General features: G+C 46.1%; 1 protein-coding gene across 2 annotated transcripts in view; it reads left to right on the forward strand.

Moving 5' to 3' along the window:
• The first annotated feature begins 154 nt into the window (after positions 1-154).
• Positions 155-16039, forward strand: part of LOC116819656 (inverted formin-2-like) — a 28703-nt gene continuing 12818 nt past the window's right edge. For both annotated transcript variants that reach the window (XM_075065709.1, XM_032771589.2), the window contains exons 1-13: positions 155-540; positions 2708-2853; positions 2938-2999; positions 4358-4460; positions 4550-4635; positions 5814-5914; positions 8400-8470; positions 8628-8735; positions 11138-11208; positions 12450-12570; positions 12959-13123; positions 14285-14387; positions 15199-15360. In XM_075065709.1, coding sequence (XP_074921810.1) covers positions 165-540; positions 2708-2853; positions 2938-2999; positions 4358-4460; positions 4550-4635; positions 5814-5914; positions 8400-8470; positions 8628-8735; positions 11138-11208; positions 12450-12570; positions 12959-13123; positions 14285-14387; positions 15199-15360 — 1675 coding nt within the window. In that variant the 5' untranslated portion in view covers positions 155-164. The remainder of the gene's footprint in view (positions 541-2707; positions 2854-2937; positions 3000-4357; positions 4461-4549; positions 4636-5813; positions 5915-8399; positions 8471-8627; positions 8736-11137; positions 11209-12449; positions 12571-12958; positions 13124-14284; positions 14388-15198; positions 15361-16039) is intronic.

A 16039-nucleotide genomic window follows, 5' to 3' on the forward strand; every position in this document is an offset into this window, starting at 1 on the left:
AGGGCGCCTCTTGGAAGTGCGACCGCTATGGCGCCGATATATACCCCTCCGGCCCGCCTCCTCAGTTCCTTCTTGCGCTACTCCGACAGTGGGAAGGAGGGCGGGTGGAATGGATATGAGCAACACATCTGAAAGAACAACAGTTACAACCACCACTGCCCGGCATGGCCGCTGTGTCAGCTCCTCCTCCCCCGCCACCACTGCCCGGCATGGCAGCAGTGTCAGCTCCTCCTCCCCTGCCACCACTGCCCGGCATGGCCGCTGTGTCAGCTCCTCCTCCCCCACCACCACTGCCTGGCATGCCTCCGCCGCCTCCCCCACTGCCCGGCATGGGAGGCGTGCCTCCGCCTCCTCCCCTACTGCCCGGCCTCGAGGGCATGCCACCCCCTCCCCCTCCAGAAGGCAATGTGGAGGAAGTAGTGGTTGCCCACGTTGACTATGCTTTGGGCTATGCCAGGCCTTTCCCCAAGAAGGTGAAGACTCCAACCCTGAGAATGAAGAAACTCAACTGGCAGAAACTGCCCTCCAATGTGGTACGAGGTAGGTGTGTCTAATGCTGCACTCAGTCATTGTTTTTGTAGCTCCTGTAGAGAGACGCACATACACATAGCTGCCTCCAGTGTGTCCTATGCCATCTATTTCTGTGACAGATTTATGTTACCAATCTGCCTGGGACTTCAGGCGATCAGGCTGAGGCCGCAGGATCTTTAGGGGAGGAGATGAAGGAGTACACCAAGTGACTAGTTTTAAAGCTTTATTAATCAAATAACAGCAGTGAGTGCTGGGTACACCCCACGTCACTCAGCAGAAGGAAGAAAGTGTTAGTGCCCAAGCCCTAACCCACTTTCATACTCTCACACACACAACACAAGGCTGGGGAAGGGTACACGAGAGTTCTGTCCTGTGCGCAGGCCATCTAGGGTCCACTGTTGATCTCCGACTTGCTTCAGCTCTCAGGAGGGTTTTAATCCCTGGGTTCTTCCGGGAGCATTTTTCTCCAGGGATCCTCGTCTTCCATGCTCTCTGTATCAGTCCAAAATGGCCTTCTGCGGCTCCCTTAGGTTCCCCAAAACACACCAGCTGCTGTTCTTCCACTCACTGGCCTTCACAATCTTTCTTGTTTTGCAACCCCCTTCAGGTCTGTCTGGTTCAGCTCTCCTTTCTCACAAGCTTTTGGCTGTTTGGTAGCAGGGAGCTTGTTTGGGTGCATTGGGCTTGAGCGGCAGTTTCGTTCCTTATCTTCGAGACTAGCTGAATCATCGAGTTACCTGTTCCTTTTCTCCTTCCTCCCTCTTCAGCCTCTTGCAACCTGCAAAGGAATCTTTCATTCCACACTCACACCTTCAGCTCTTCCCAGAACCCTTTCCCATGCATATATAAGCGTTAGCAATATACAGCACTGGTGCTTACCCAGGGGACCCTTTGGAGGGGGTCAGGTTTTACTGTGACACTTCCACTGGATTTTATTGGGCTAGCAGCTGGGTGAATAGTGTTTTCCTTATATCTCCCTTCCCCTCCCCTCTCCCAAACAGCCTGAGGTGCCCTAGCACTGAGTCTTCCCGTCGGCTTCATTGACTTTTGGCTCCAGTCTAGAGGTGCTGAAAGCCATTGAACCAAACTGTAAACCCTGTATATGATGGAAGCCACTTCAAGCCAGGAGGTGCTGCAGCAGCCCGAGTTCCAGCACCTATGGTCCAGGCTTCAGAACTAGTTACCTCACAGTGTCTATTGCTGCACATTCAGTAATTCATTGCGATCATAGCCAGAAAATGAGACTAGAGAAGCAAAATGGTCAGACTGTGGCTGGTGTCTGTGCCTGCGTGCAAGGAGATGGGCTGGGTGCTAGCCACAGAGCCATGCCTTCCTCCCCTGCCCACCCACAGTCACGCTAACCCAGTTAGCTGCGCAGCAGAACACCATCTGTATCCTTTAAGGAACACAGCTGCAGCTGTGCTACCCTTCCAAGCCTGGTAGCTCCTGAAGGCATCTTCCCCTCATCACAGTGCTTTGGTGTAAAGTCACAATTTAGCCCCCAAACAAATGAAGCTTCCCCTTCCGGCATGTAGCAGAATTCTCTCTAGTATAACTAACACTGTGGATAGCTTCACCTACTGGGGGGCCCAAGAGGTATTTAGCGGGTTCCTAATGAGTCTGGTGGCGTTACTGCCTTTCAGGAGTCCTTGCGTATTCTAGGCAAAGATGATAACGTAACCGGCGCTTGGCGTCCCATGCCACACCTGTGACTTTGCAATATGTAGCCAATCAGCTAGAGCAAGCAGAAGTTAGTCAATCCCATTTAGCTCAGCTGCTGCCTTCAGCTCAGCTAAATCACTGGCGGCTGTAGATTCCCTTGTTTAATCCACCTTCAAACATTTGGGATCCTGTGGGAGCTGCCACTTTTAAATAATTAACAGAGGTCCAGGGCTAATCTGCCTCTTTTCTTATTTATTGCATTCATCTTTCTCAAGGTTTCCTTTTTAGTAAGTAGGGTTGCCAATTTCAGTTGGACATATTCCTGGGGGTTTCATCCCATGATCTAATCATTAATTAACAGTTAATCTTTAATTCCTGGACACTCCAGGACAGTCCTGGAGGGTTGGCAACAGTAGTAGTGAGGGGCATTGTCTTGATGTGGTGAGGGGCATTGTCTTGATGTGGTGAGTTTTCAGATGCCTCTGAAACACTCTTAGTACCTCGTCTCTTTCAGAAAGTCGCTCCATGTGGGCATCAGTGAGCAGCGGCAGCGATGAAACTATAGAGCCTGATTACATGAGTATTGAGCAGCTTTTTTGTTTTCCGCAAACAAAGCCCAAAGAGAAAGCAGCTACCCCAGTGAAAGTGGAACCAAAGGAGGTAATGGGCTGTTTCTCATCATCTGAAGATTACAGTGAAAGGCTACTGCACATGGCTTAACAAAAATTATTATTTCTTAAACAGATCACATTCTTAGACTCCAAGAAGAGTCTCAATCTGAACATATTTTTGAAGCAATTTAAATGGTAAGCTATGAACTGTTTTCACAGTTGTTGAATAAAGCAACAGTTTGGCAAGTGAAATTAGCATGGCGTTTGTAGCAGACAGTTCTGTAAGGGGCTGAAAAATCCATATGACTCCCAAGACCACAGTTAATCCCTTAGCCACTTGACCATCCTTCTTCCTAAGACATCCAGGGCCTGGCCATACAAATAATTACAAATGAGTAATTTTATTCTCAGCAGCAGAGTTCAGTGGGACTATTCACTGTTTGAATTATTTGCAGGATCACAGCCTAAATGTTTGTAGTGAGAGACAGTACAATAAAGATTGTATTTGAGATTTAAAATGAAAGGATGACACAGGACAGTATACTTCCCACAGTTCAAACACATTCTGGATGCTAAGACATAGAGCGAATGAATGACCATCGGAGTGACTATAAAATGACATGCCTAAATACAAACAAGGAAGACAGCTAGTTCAATCTCATCTGTTTATAATTTTTCTAGGATACAACATTACATATCTCTATTCATGTCCACAGTTACTGATTTTAAAGCATCTCGCTTATGTTATGGTGGTAAAAGTAATGGAAGGTAAACACAAGAAGGGAAAACAGTAATTTTATTTGAGACAGTGGCCACTTACTCCTACGTTATCAGTCCCTCTTGTGTTCAGTTTATTATAGCTATCTACTGAAGAGAAATTTTTAAATTTTTTAAAATGTATTTATCTTCACAACACCCCAGCAGGGAAGTACAGTGCTATTTATACCCCATTTTACAGGGGGGAACTGAGGCACAGCGAGAAATGGGCCAGATTTTTAGGTGCCTAAAGACATAAACCTGATGTGTAACCTTTGGTTTTTGTGTTCCCAATTAGTAGTGTAAAGATAATAAATAAAACCAAACTAAATTCTGTAAGGTTTGAGCCTTCAGGGCAATTGTAGATAATGTAATTCAGTGGAGGCCTGTGAATGACACGAGTGATAACATTTAAAACTTGTTAAAATAAACTGGTTAGTTAAAGCAAACAAGTCTTGCAGTATAACCACACACTGCACTAATACTCACAGTCTAATGTGGAATGATGCCTCCCGGGGTGATCAGTACCAGATGGGAAGAATCTCCATATCCTTTTCTCTAATGGTACCTCGAGAATGGATTAGTGCGCCTCATCTAAAACCAGCATGCTGCCCTTTTTATAATTCTGAGTACCAGGTTACTGCGCTAATCCATGGAACAGCCTTCCTGTCTAATTATGCCTAATTATGCACCACTCACTAGCATTTGTAAGCTATAATCAATAGCATATGGTGAAAGGTTGCTGGCCAGTGTTGTTGTTGTGTTGCTGCTTCTAATTACGTGCCTGTTCTCTGCAGCTCAAATGAAGAGGTAGTTGACATGATTGAAAAAGGGGACAGGACCAAGTTTGATGTAGAGGTTCTGAAGCAGTTACTGAAGCTGCTACCCGAAAAGCATGAGGTTAGATGGAAAGATTCTTTTAATTCAATTCACGAAGGTTGTAGATATGATGCAATTCTGGGGTCTTGACTCTTGTGTTTTCTTGTTAGATAGAAAACCTGAAAGCCTTCAAAGAAGAAAAAGCCAAGTTAGCAAGTGCAGATCAATTTTATCTTCTCCTTCTCAGGGTTCCCAGGTAAGGCAGGTCATTAGCAACTTTATGCTGATCTTTTGCTTGCATATTATTTTCCATAACAGCAAGCTTCTCTTTTTAATCCGATTGTAGCGCTCTGTGTCATTTCAAAGGATACTGAAAGTACTCTAAATTAGAGCATGACTCTGCAGAACATTCTGAATACGGAGATGTTTGCTGCAATTAGGGAAAATCAGCTTTAAAGAGTCTCTCTCTTTTATTGTGATAACACTAGAGAAAGGCCTTCTCAAAAAAAAATTTCTTATAATGGGTTTGTTGCATTAAAACTAAGCCTTTCTTAAAATGTTTTTAGTATACTCCATAGTTGTCTTATTTGTTTGTTTATTTGTAGTCATATTATAGTGTTGCACTTATGTATTTATTTGCATTTCACATGCCTCTTCCATCAGAGACTCTCAAAGTGCTTTACAAATATTAATCATCCTCACCCTTGTAAGGTAGAGGAGTAGTCTCTGTGTCAGAGAGGAGCAGACACACTGGTACAGTTAAATGTTAGTTACGCATCGCTGGGCCAACCTGGCCATTTACTGAAGCTTAGTAAGATTGCTGTACTGAAGGAAGGGATAGCACCAATGCCCTTCTGCTGGGTTTGCTGCCAGAGGAAAGAGTTGTAAGGCAATCGGAATCCCTGCCAGCACATGGTGATGACAGAAAGTGATGGACATACCCTTCCACAGTTAGTGCCGCCTCTTTTTCAAGCTGAAGGGGATGTCTGTGGCCCCGTAGAATGTGACTGCTCCAGCACAATCTCTCCTACTGAGATGGGAGAAGCTGGCATAGGCCCTGGGCCCGCTGGTTAAGTAACTTGCCCAAAGTCACATAGGAAGGCTTTTGGAGTGTCAGGAATAGAATCCAGATCTCCCAATAGCCACGTAACCGTCCTCCCTCTCCACTGAGATCAGCGTGTCCTTTACAGCAGGAGCCACCATCTCCGTTCTGCCACTTATGGCCTGCCATTGAGAAAGAACATCCCCAAGCCACAGACAGAGCTGTGCAGTATCAATGTGATGCAGACATGGTAGCTGGTCACAAGCCTGGATATGGTTTTTGGCAGAGGTTAGAGTGTGATGGGTTTGGGGAATGGGAAGGGGGAGACTCTGCTGGGAGGATCAGGAATCTGTTAAGCATAACTGTATGTTTGTGCCTGCTCCCTCTCTTAGCTACCAGCTGCGGATTGAGTGTATGCTGTCATGTGAAGAGACCACCGTCGTCCTAGATATGCTACAGCCAAAAGCAGAAGCGATCAGGAAAGCCTGTGAAGGTAAATGGGACAGCGTCACCCCTCAGCATGTTATGTTCAGAGCCATGTAAGGCCTTATTTCAGCTTGTGGGCATATATCTATCTTACTCGAGAATTTAAAGAAGAAGTGGCTTTTTGTTGTCTCCATCTCATACATATGCAAATCTGCAACTAGCCAGAAGATTGCACCCCCATCCTACCAGACACAGACCTGGCCAGGATGGCCCATGCATTCATGGCCACCAAGTTTAAATTATTGCAACTCATAACTAGGAATAGAGCCACAAGCCTTGAAAAATCTCCAACAGGTACAAAGCTCAGCAGCCTGTCTGCTTAACACCATTGGCAACTATAAACACATCACCCTACTTCTCCACTCTCTTCCCTGGCTCACCAATGAGCACGGAGTGTAGTTCAAGCTGTCTTTCCTGATGTTCAAAGCCCTGCCATGGAGCTGGCACTAGGTACCAAAGAGAGGACACTTCACCCTCTATGACCCCCAGGATACAGTCCTCTTGAACGACGACTTTGTCAACCAGTCAGAGGTTTGTTGGTACAAGTGACACAGGTTTCAGAGAAGCAGGTTTTAGATTACAGAACTCACTCTTGCAGGAGTAAAGAATGACCACGTTTAGAAGTTAATGCTAAACAAATTCTTCAACTGAGCTTTCCCTCAATAAATTCCTCACACACAATCCCGCCTCACCCCACAAAAAAATCACACTCCCAAATCCCCCTATAAACTAATCAAAACTCTTTGTCCTACAGACTGAGCAGGACGAGAAAGTTTGTTATGTTTGCTTTTCTAAATAGGAAGTACTCGGATACAGCAGCGATGTAGGCCACTATGGATATACCTTGGTAGATCATGTGGTAGCCCTCACCATAAGTTATGCTTCCTGTTTTGGAGTGTGTGAAGTTGTTTAAGGAGCGCAGGGCTGATATGAAAAGAACAGAATGGGAAATGCTTCTGGAAAAAAGGCAGCAGGGGAGAAAGGAAGGAATAAAATGTTCTGAGTGATTCTGAGCGATTCTTATTCAAGATCTCCCCCTAGTGTAAATAAAGTCACTAGCGCCACTTCTGGGGCCCTTTCCAGGGTTTGAATTTGTACTTGCAGATTTTATTTTTTGGCCACAGGAAAAAATACAGAGTATAAATTAATTTTCTGTCGGCCTGATCCAAAGCCCACTGAAGTCAGGAGAAAAACTTCCATTGCCGTCAATGGACTTGGAATCATGTTCCATCTCCACTGTCGAGAGCAATGTACCCAGAAAGTCTGACTCCATCATGCTGTGCCACAGTTTTGACCAGCTGGAATTATAAGGGGGTGCTGGGGTTTGTGTGAAACGCTCAGAAAGGCTTCGACCATGCAGCCTGCCTCTGGATGTTCCTGATGCTGCCTCCAGCGCTCCTTCTGTTGGTGCTACAGCACTTACTGTTGGGAGATAAGCGAGGACACACCTTGTGTCCTTCACATCCTGATAAGCAGCTCCCTGGTCACCCCAGCCACTAGAGAACAATAGGACTAGCAGGTAGAGATACACTGGCTAGGATATAATTGCAAGGATTGCTCAAAACTGTTTTCACTGTGCACTGGGGCAGGCTCTAAGGCCAAGATCCTCAAAGCTGTTTAGGCTCCTAATATCCGCTGATTTCAATGAAAGTGAGGAGCCCAAACGCCTTTCAGGATCCAGGCCTCAGTGCTTTTTAAGATAAAAATGCTGGAGCCTGATTCTCTGACTTACACCAATGTAAATCTGGAGTAATTCTATTCAAGTCAATGGAGTTACAGCAGTGTGACACTAGTGTAAATGGAGAGAAACAGTCTCTATATATTTTCCTAATAAAGATGAAAGCACTTAAAAATGTCCAACAAATCAACCAAACCTTTCACTCAGCCCAACCAATGAAGCTAGACGGGTCTGATTAAAGTCTGTTTCCTGTTAGTCTTCTTCCACATGAGACAGCATGCAGTAGCGTTTGGGTTACAAATACAGTAGAACCTGAGAGTTATGGACACCTCAGGAATGGAGGTCTGTAACTCTAAGATGTTGGTAACTCTGAACAAAGTGCAGCTCGGGCTCCAGATCCAGCAGCTGACACTCCAGGCCAGGCTCTGGCAGCAGCTGAGCTCCCTCCTACTCTGCTGTCTCTCGCTGCCTTGGGCTGGCAGCCTCAGAGTCTTCACCTCTTAGCTGGAAGTGGCTGCCCTGCATGTGGGGGTGGAGACAGGCAGCCCAGATGTGCCTACCTTTAAGATGCAAATGCTATACTGTGCCTGTATTGCTTTTTGGGGAAGGAGGAGAAGTGTCTTTGCTGCTGCCTGATTGGTTACTTCCAGTTTCACATGGTGTCTTGCTTGTAGTCCGTAACTCTGGTGTTTGAGGTTCTTTGAGGTTCTAGTGTATGGAAATCCCGCCTTGGTACAATGGAAATTCTGATCCAGTTTGGGAAACATTCAGTTTTGAAGCTGACCCTTATGTAAAGGATACCTCTATTTTTCAGATCTTCTAACGACCCATCGCCTGCCAGTTTTTTGTCAACTGATTCTCAAAGTTGGAAACTTTCTTAACTACGTAAGAAATCTTTTTTTGTTGTTGTTTTTAAGAGATCATTACATTTTATGGATCAAAAGAACTTTTTTTCTTTCTTTTGCATGTATAGGTTATAAATACAGAATAAGTGTTTTGAGTTTGACGTGAGTTATTCCTGCCTCTTCTTTCTGTCTTTCAGGGAAGTCACACTGGAGATGCCGATGGCTTTAAAATTAGCACTTTACTCAAACTAACTGAAACCAAAGCAAACCAAACCCGTATTACTCTGCTTCACCATATTCTGGAGGTACTACTGCAGTTTCCTTTGGGAATTTTGGTTGGACATGAACTATTTTTCCAGCCATACCGTTGGTTGATGTTATGTGCTTGTGTTCATATGCTCCTCACTTGTTTGTAACCCCACACCTCCTGGTGTAACCCCACACCTCCTGGTGTGGTGCTCTGTCCCATCTATTGGCACCGAGACCACTTAGAGTAGTGGTTCTCAAACGTTTGTACTGGTGACCCCTTTCACACAGCAAGCCTCTGAGTGCAATTCCCCTTATAAATTAAAAACACTTTTTAATATATATAACACCATTATCAATGTTGGAGGCAAAGCAGGGCTTGGGGTGGACGTTGACAGCATAAGAGCCCCCATGTAATAACCTCCTGACCCCCTGCGGGGTCCTGACCCCCAATTTGAGAACCCCTGACTTAGAGAGAGGTTAATGAGTCTGCTCTACAGCCTTAGCTAAGAGCCATACGGCTTTTAGCTCATGCAGTAGAAGCTCATGCATTTAGCTCCAGAGATCCCAGGTTTGATCCCGCCCACTGACGACCGAGGTCTGTCGGTATTATATTTGCATAGTACTGGAGCGATAGCTTGATTTGCTTGGGCTCATAGTACTTGGGCTGCAGGTGCTGCCTAGCTTTAAAAGAATTCTAAGCAACAAGTTGAGAAAGCAAAGAATCTCATCCAAGTCCTAATCATCTTCCACCTTGATTTCTGTAAGTTCCTCCTCTCTTGCTTCTTTGACGCTCATCTCACCCCACTCCAACCAATACAAAATGCAGCTGCCAGGAACATATTCCTGGCCCATAGCTCCAGTGAAGTCACCTCCAATGTTAGTGTGCTCCACTGGCTCTCTCTTCTCTACCAGATCACATTCAAGCTTCTTGCCCAAGCTTCAAGATCTTTCATAGCTTTCTCACTGCTGCTTAGCTTCCCTTATATTTAGTTTTTGTATTACCATGTGGCTAGGATGCCTAGTCATGGATCCATCGTGCTAGGTGCTGTACAAACAAAGAACCAAAAAAAATAGTCCCTGGCACTCAGAACTTACCACTTCTCCCTCTCCTCTGCCAGTGATGCCAGTCTTATTGTCCTGTTCATTAGCTCTTCCCTTGCCAATCCTGTGCATTCAGATCTTTTTGGGGGGTCTCACTTTTACTGTGATACCTTAAAAAAAATTAGCCGACTCCAAATTGCTAAGCTGAGGTGCTCGGACACTCTGGCAAAGATGGTGGATGTGACAAAGTTCCTCCTCTACCTTGGTGGGTCCTGCGCTTATTGGCGGATTTGCTCACCTCAGTGATCTTCCCCTCTTGTGGAACCCACAGTCTGGATCAACTCCTCCTGTGTCTGATCAGGAGTTGGGAGGTTTGGGGGGAACCCAGGCCCACCCTGGGTTCCAGCCCAGGGCCCTGTGGATCGCAGCTGTCTATAGTGCCTCCTGTAACAGCTGCATGACAGCTACAACTCCCTGGGCTACTTCCCCATGGCCTCCTCCAAACACCTTCTTTATCCTCACCACAGGACCTTCCTCCTGGTATCTGATAATGCTTGTACTCCTCAATCCTCCAGCAGTACACTCTCTCACTCTCAGCTCCTTGTGCCTCTTGCTCCCAGCTCCTCACACCCGAATCTCATTGACTAACTGGAAGGCTTTTAACTAGTTCCAGCCAGCCCTTGATTGGCTTCAGGTGGCCCAATCAATGTGGCTGTCTCCACTGCCTTTTTGTAAGAACTTAATTGGCCCCAGGTGTCTTGATTAACCTGGAGCAACTGCCATTTGGTTACCATGGTACTAGGGATTCGGTTAGCCTGGGACTAACATACCTGTTCCTTACTACTTTACTGTAGCCATCTGGCCTTGCCCCATCACATTGTATAAGTAAGTAGATAGATAGGCAGGCAGGCAGGCAGATAAACTAGGACACAGATATTCTTAACGCATACACAGGCCCATGAGAATTGCCAGACTGGATCAGACTAATGGTCCTTTTAGTCCAATATCCTTCCTCCAGCAGTAGCCTGGACTCTGCACTTCAGAGGAAGGTAAAAGAAACCGCGCAGTACGAAATTCTGGAATAATCTATCTACTGGGAAAGTTCCTTCCTAACCACCCATCAGTTAGAGATCGCTCTCCACCCTGAGGCATGAGGGTTCATAGCCCTTTCAATACTCTTGTATATTTTTTCTTAATCCGTACTCTTATAATTCTGGATAGTCTTTGCAACCATAGAAACAGCCAATCCCATTCTGAATCCTGCTAAACAAACAGCGGGGAGAGGGGTGGGAATTAAACATTGTGTATACCAGTCATTCCCTCTGTTCGTAATCCTTCCCCTCCGCCTCCCCTCCCCCCACTGTGCACCACTGCGTATGAAAAATAAATACAAAAATAACGAACGTTTCTGTTTCAGGAAGTAGAGAAAAGTCACACAGACCTCCTACAGCTTCCCAAGGACCTTGAATGTGTCTCAAAGGCAGCCGGGTAGGATTGAGAACCTGTTACTTTAAATTAAAAAAAGGAGAACCACCCAGATTCAGTGGCTGTTCTCATAATCCATTCATTAACCGGATAGAGACTCAACTAGTTTTAACCAAAGGATTTCCTTTTGCAAATTCTGGAGCCGTTTTAAAATGCAAATTGGCTATATGCACGGTTCAGCAATAAGCAAGCCAGTAAGTAGGGTCAGAAATTGTGCTGCATTCAATTAATTCTGCTTTGCAGGCGTTCACAGAAATGGTATGGAGTTCAAGGAGGCTCTATCTTTTTAATCCTAGCTACCTATAAGCAGTGCTGAAGTACCTGTCACTGCTGTATTCAGGGACAATAGCCTAGCAGCTTCAGAAGAGCCCTGAATCTGTAGATTAGTCTCTCTAATGTGTTAGTGAAGCCAAACAATTAAAGTCGGTATATATCCCTTTCCAAATGTATAATACACAAGATTCCAGTTAGACCCAGCCTTCTCTACATAAGTGCTGCTGGGGGATGTTCTCCTCATGGGGCTGGCAAAGAGGTGTTTGTGTTGCTTGAAGGTTTTGGGAGGACTGTTTGGATTTTTCATCTCTCTTACACTAGTGACCATTTTTTCTTGAGAACAGAACATTAAGCACAACAAGATGCATGTGGACAAATGTCTCCTGAGAATTTGCACAGCCAGATAATTGTGAGCAAATATGAATATGATCCATTCTAGCTGGTGATGCTTTGTACTATCGGGGAATTTGAAAAGCCCACCTTAAAGTGTTTAAGTGACTTAGGAGCACAGCCCCATTGAAACACAAACACCATTGAAAGTGAATGGAGTTGTGCTCCTAAGTCACTGAGGCACTTTGAAAAGCCCATTCTAAATTCACGAATTATTTGCATCACAGTAGTAACTAAGGGCCTCAACTGAGAGCAGGGCCCTGTCATGCTAGGCAATTGATGGGCCAGTCAGACAGAGGCAATGAGATAAGTGAAGTGATTTGTCTCAGGCACAGCAGATCAATAGCAGAGCTAGGAATGGAACTCATGTCTCCCAGTGCAGTCCAGTGCCCTAGCCACTAGGCCGTGTTGCCTTGCGGTGCTACCTCGGATTACACAGGCTTAATACCATAGAATCACTGGGAAACAGAAAAGGGGGAGGGGAGCGGGAAATCATTGCGATTTTTCCTCTCTTCTAGCTAGCCCAGCCCTCCAAGAAGGGAACTATTTTTAATCTCTTGCGGCTTTGTGTTCATTTTCAGAATTAATCTTGAAATCATACGCGCGGAATCCAGTTCCAATTTAAAGAAGCTGCTGGAACTTGAACGAAAGGTTTTGTCCTCGAAAGATGACGTGAAAACCCAGTATGAGACGCCCATCCAGGTCAGTGAAAGGAGTGCCCTCACTTGAGGAGAGGAGAGCCAAGACTCTGCAAAGGCAGCATGTTCAGGGAGGAGTGAAGAGTGGAAACATTTGTCCCCTCATCGCCTCTCCTATTTGAAAATGAATGTGGATGCCACACAACCTTTTTGTGTTCATTTGCCATGACCAGCAGGTACTGACTAAAAAGGCAGAGAGCAGGGATAAGGGAGAACCCAAGCCATCTTTGCACTTCTTCTCCTAACTGCTCCAGGAGCTCCTGGGCCACAGCCACGGATCTGGGCCTTGGAACTGAACTCTTGTTACATTGTCATTCTAACTATTTTTTCCATTAATCTTTCCTTGCAATGTCTTGCACAGTGCTTTGTAACTTGGCCTAAATGCATTTCAGGACAGCATAAATGCATCAAAGAAGTTGGAGGAGGAGTTTGAAATCATTGAAAGGAAGAAGGGGGAACTTGCAAATTATCTCTGTGAAGATGCAAACAAGCTGTCATTAGAAGATATATTTTGCACCATGAAAACCTTCAGGGATCTCTTCATTAGAGCACTAAAGGTTTGCATTTGTGAATATTATGTAGTAGGATCCAGGTGCTGGAACACATGCATCAGTTCAGATAGTATATAGGATCTAGTTTTCCCTTACGTCTGAGCTCCATTTGGTGCAGCGGGTGAGGGCAGGACCATCGAGGAGCTCATTATGACCCTCTGATTCAGCATTGGCCCAGCCCTGACTTTAATTAGAGCAACCAAGTGGCTGCTCTAACTTCTCCACGGGCATAAGGTCCCTGATGGACCATATGCCAATGGAGAATTGGCGTAACAAAGCTCTGCTCCGCCATACTCTCAGCCAACCCCACCATGCTCCTTGCCCTATTCCATCCATCTTTCAGCATGTCCCCAAGCCAGGTGTGCAGGACTGCAAGAAGTGTTCACCACTGGCCATCTCTAGCTGGAATCTATCCACTTTGCACCATCTGATCACATTGGAGGATATGAACCTGAGGGTCAGATTCCTGAGCTAAGGCCTTGCCCTGCTAAAGTCCATGGGATTTTTGCCACTGACATTACTGGGTTCTGAGTGTGGTACTGAAACAGCCAGGTTGGGGATTTGACTGAGATCTGCAGGGAGCTTTCAGATTGCAATGTGCACTAATGAAGGAACCCCTTTGCTGAGTGAGGATGGAGCTCAGTGAGCTTTGCACTACCAACCTGGAGCTGCTAGGCCAGAGGTTGACATTGACCCAGAGTTTGAGTGATAGACCCAGGACACTTTCTCTTCCAGGATAAGTTTGTAGAAAAGTTGTGGATTTATGGTGGGTCAGAAACCGATTGCAACCAGGTTTGGCTCAAAGAGGGTTTTGTCGCAGCTGGGGAAGGGTTTCAGGGTCCATTGCAGCCAGTGTGGGGAGATTCCTCACCCTGCTGTCCATCCCCAGTATATGGGGAGTCTGGACAATGGACCCAGTTGCTGCCCATCCCCATGCCACACTGTGGGATGGAGATGGAGCCCCGGCCAAGCACGCTCGCTCCTTTTCACCCCTCAGTGGGGAGCACACAGCACCCAGCTGCCTGTTGGATCTCTCTGGGAGGGAGGAGCCAGGATTTCCCCCTTGTTTTGCAACAAGCTGTGAATAGACTGAACCATCTTCCCTTTAGTTGGCTTTGCTACCAGATATTTAACCAAACATCCCCTGTGACTCTTCTCTGGCTCCAGGAAAACAAGGACCGGAAGGAACAAGCTGCAAAGGCAGAAAAAAGGAAGAAGCAGTTGGAAGCGGAAGAGGCTAAGAGACAAAAGGGAGACAATGGGAAGATCAGTGAGTATTCAAAAGGGTTTCTTTACAACGAGATGTACATACCTCACCCCCTTGTCTCTCTGTGGATTGTAATATCTTTTATTGGACCAACTTCTGTTGGGGAGAGAGACGAGCTTTTGAGCTTACACAGACCTCTTCTTGAGGTCTGTCTTGCTAATATCCTGGCTTAACACTGCATACAATCCATAGTCAGCTAACATCCATGGCTACAACAACACTGCATACAATCCATAGTCAGCTATGTGAGGACTGATAGAAGCTCCCAACTCTTCCTGCCTGAATGTTCCAGTAATAAGCATTCAGCGTAGATTTCTGAGTGTTTTATGGCTGAAGGCTTTTGGGTGCCATAAAGAGACCCCTTACCACCATGCAGCAGACAGCAGCAACGGGGAGAAACAAGATTAGCCCTCCCTCACCTTCAGTAAAATTCAAGATACAGAACAGGAGCCATGTAAAGGCCTTGGCCTGCAGGATGCCACAGGTGTACTTTGGCATAGGGCAAAGGGGAGAGAATACTAGAGGTGCCGACCCTGGTTGGCCAGGGCTCTGGGCCAGGTTCTTCGCTGCCCTTCACCGTCCATAGTCATTTACACAGGTTCAGTGGGAGTACAATGGTGCCAGATCAGAGTGACAGAGTTTGACACCCACTTTGCCCTGGAACGGGTGATTACACAAGGGGCACGGCAATGGAAAATTAGGCCCTCTCTCCCCAGCCTATACCCTGGGTGGTAATCCCACCGCTTTCAACTATCACTGACCATGCCCCAGGAGTGCAACGTTAGCCATTTCCCCATTTTTGTTTAACCACTAGTTAAGAAAGGGGCCGTGAAGCAGGAGGAGGTGTGTGTTATTGATGCCCTGCTGGCCGACATAAGGAAAGGTTTCCAGTTGCGGAAAACGGCTAAGAACAAGAGTGAGCCGAACACTGCTCCTAAAGCCTCACCTGCCGAAACGCTGAACGAGAGGGAGCCTGGTAAGACTAAAGACCAACCATACCTGCAACCATTAACCTCCAGCCTGCTGCAAATATTGTAGCAAAGAAATACATATGTAACCCACACACCTTCTGGGTGTAGTGTTATGTCCCGTTTAGTGGCACCAAGACCACTTAAAGAGAGATAAAATGAGTCTGCTCTACTCCTTAGCTAACAGTCAGCTGGCTTTTAGCTCATGCAGTAGAGGCTCATGCACTTAGCTCCCGATGCCCCAGGTTCAATCCCATCTGCCGACGATCGGGGTCTGTCGGCATTACACATACACAGGAACTTCTCTTCTTTGAATTGGTGCATTTGATCAATAGACAAGGGGAATCATTTTCAAAAAAAGTGTGCAAGTGACTAAGTCCCATTTTCCAAGGGACTTGGCACTTCCGGAAATGTTACCTGAGAGATACTTATTTTCTAAATTTGCAGCGTGAGCTTCCTTTCAGCTTTTGAGGCAGTAGCCTCCCTTCCCAGATGCAAACCAGCCAATGATATTGTTGCAGGGCATCACCTGGCTTGCCACAAGAGATAACTTGCAAATTGCAGCCATCCTGCAATCCCTTTAAAAAGCAGGGTCAGGCTGGGTTGGTACTTGGATGGGAGAAACCCAGAACAAGGGCAGTTCTGAAGGCCTGTCTCAGGCAGAGCTATTTACTGCAATCAGGCTTG

Source organism: Chelonoidis abingdonii, chromosome 4, assembly GCF_003597395.2.
Source record: "Chelonoidis abingdonii isolate Lonesome George chromosome 4, CheloAbing_2.0, whole genome shotgun sequence".
Lineage (NCBI taxonomy): Eukaryota > Metazoa > Chordata > Testudines > Testudinidae > Chelonoidis > Chelonoidis abingdonii.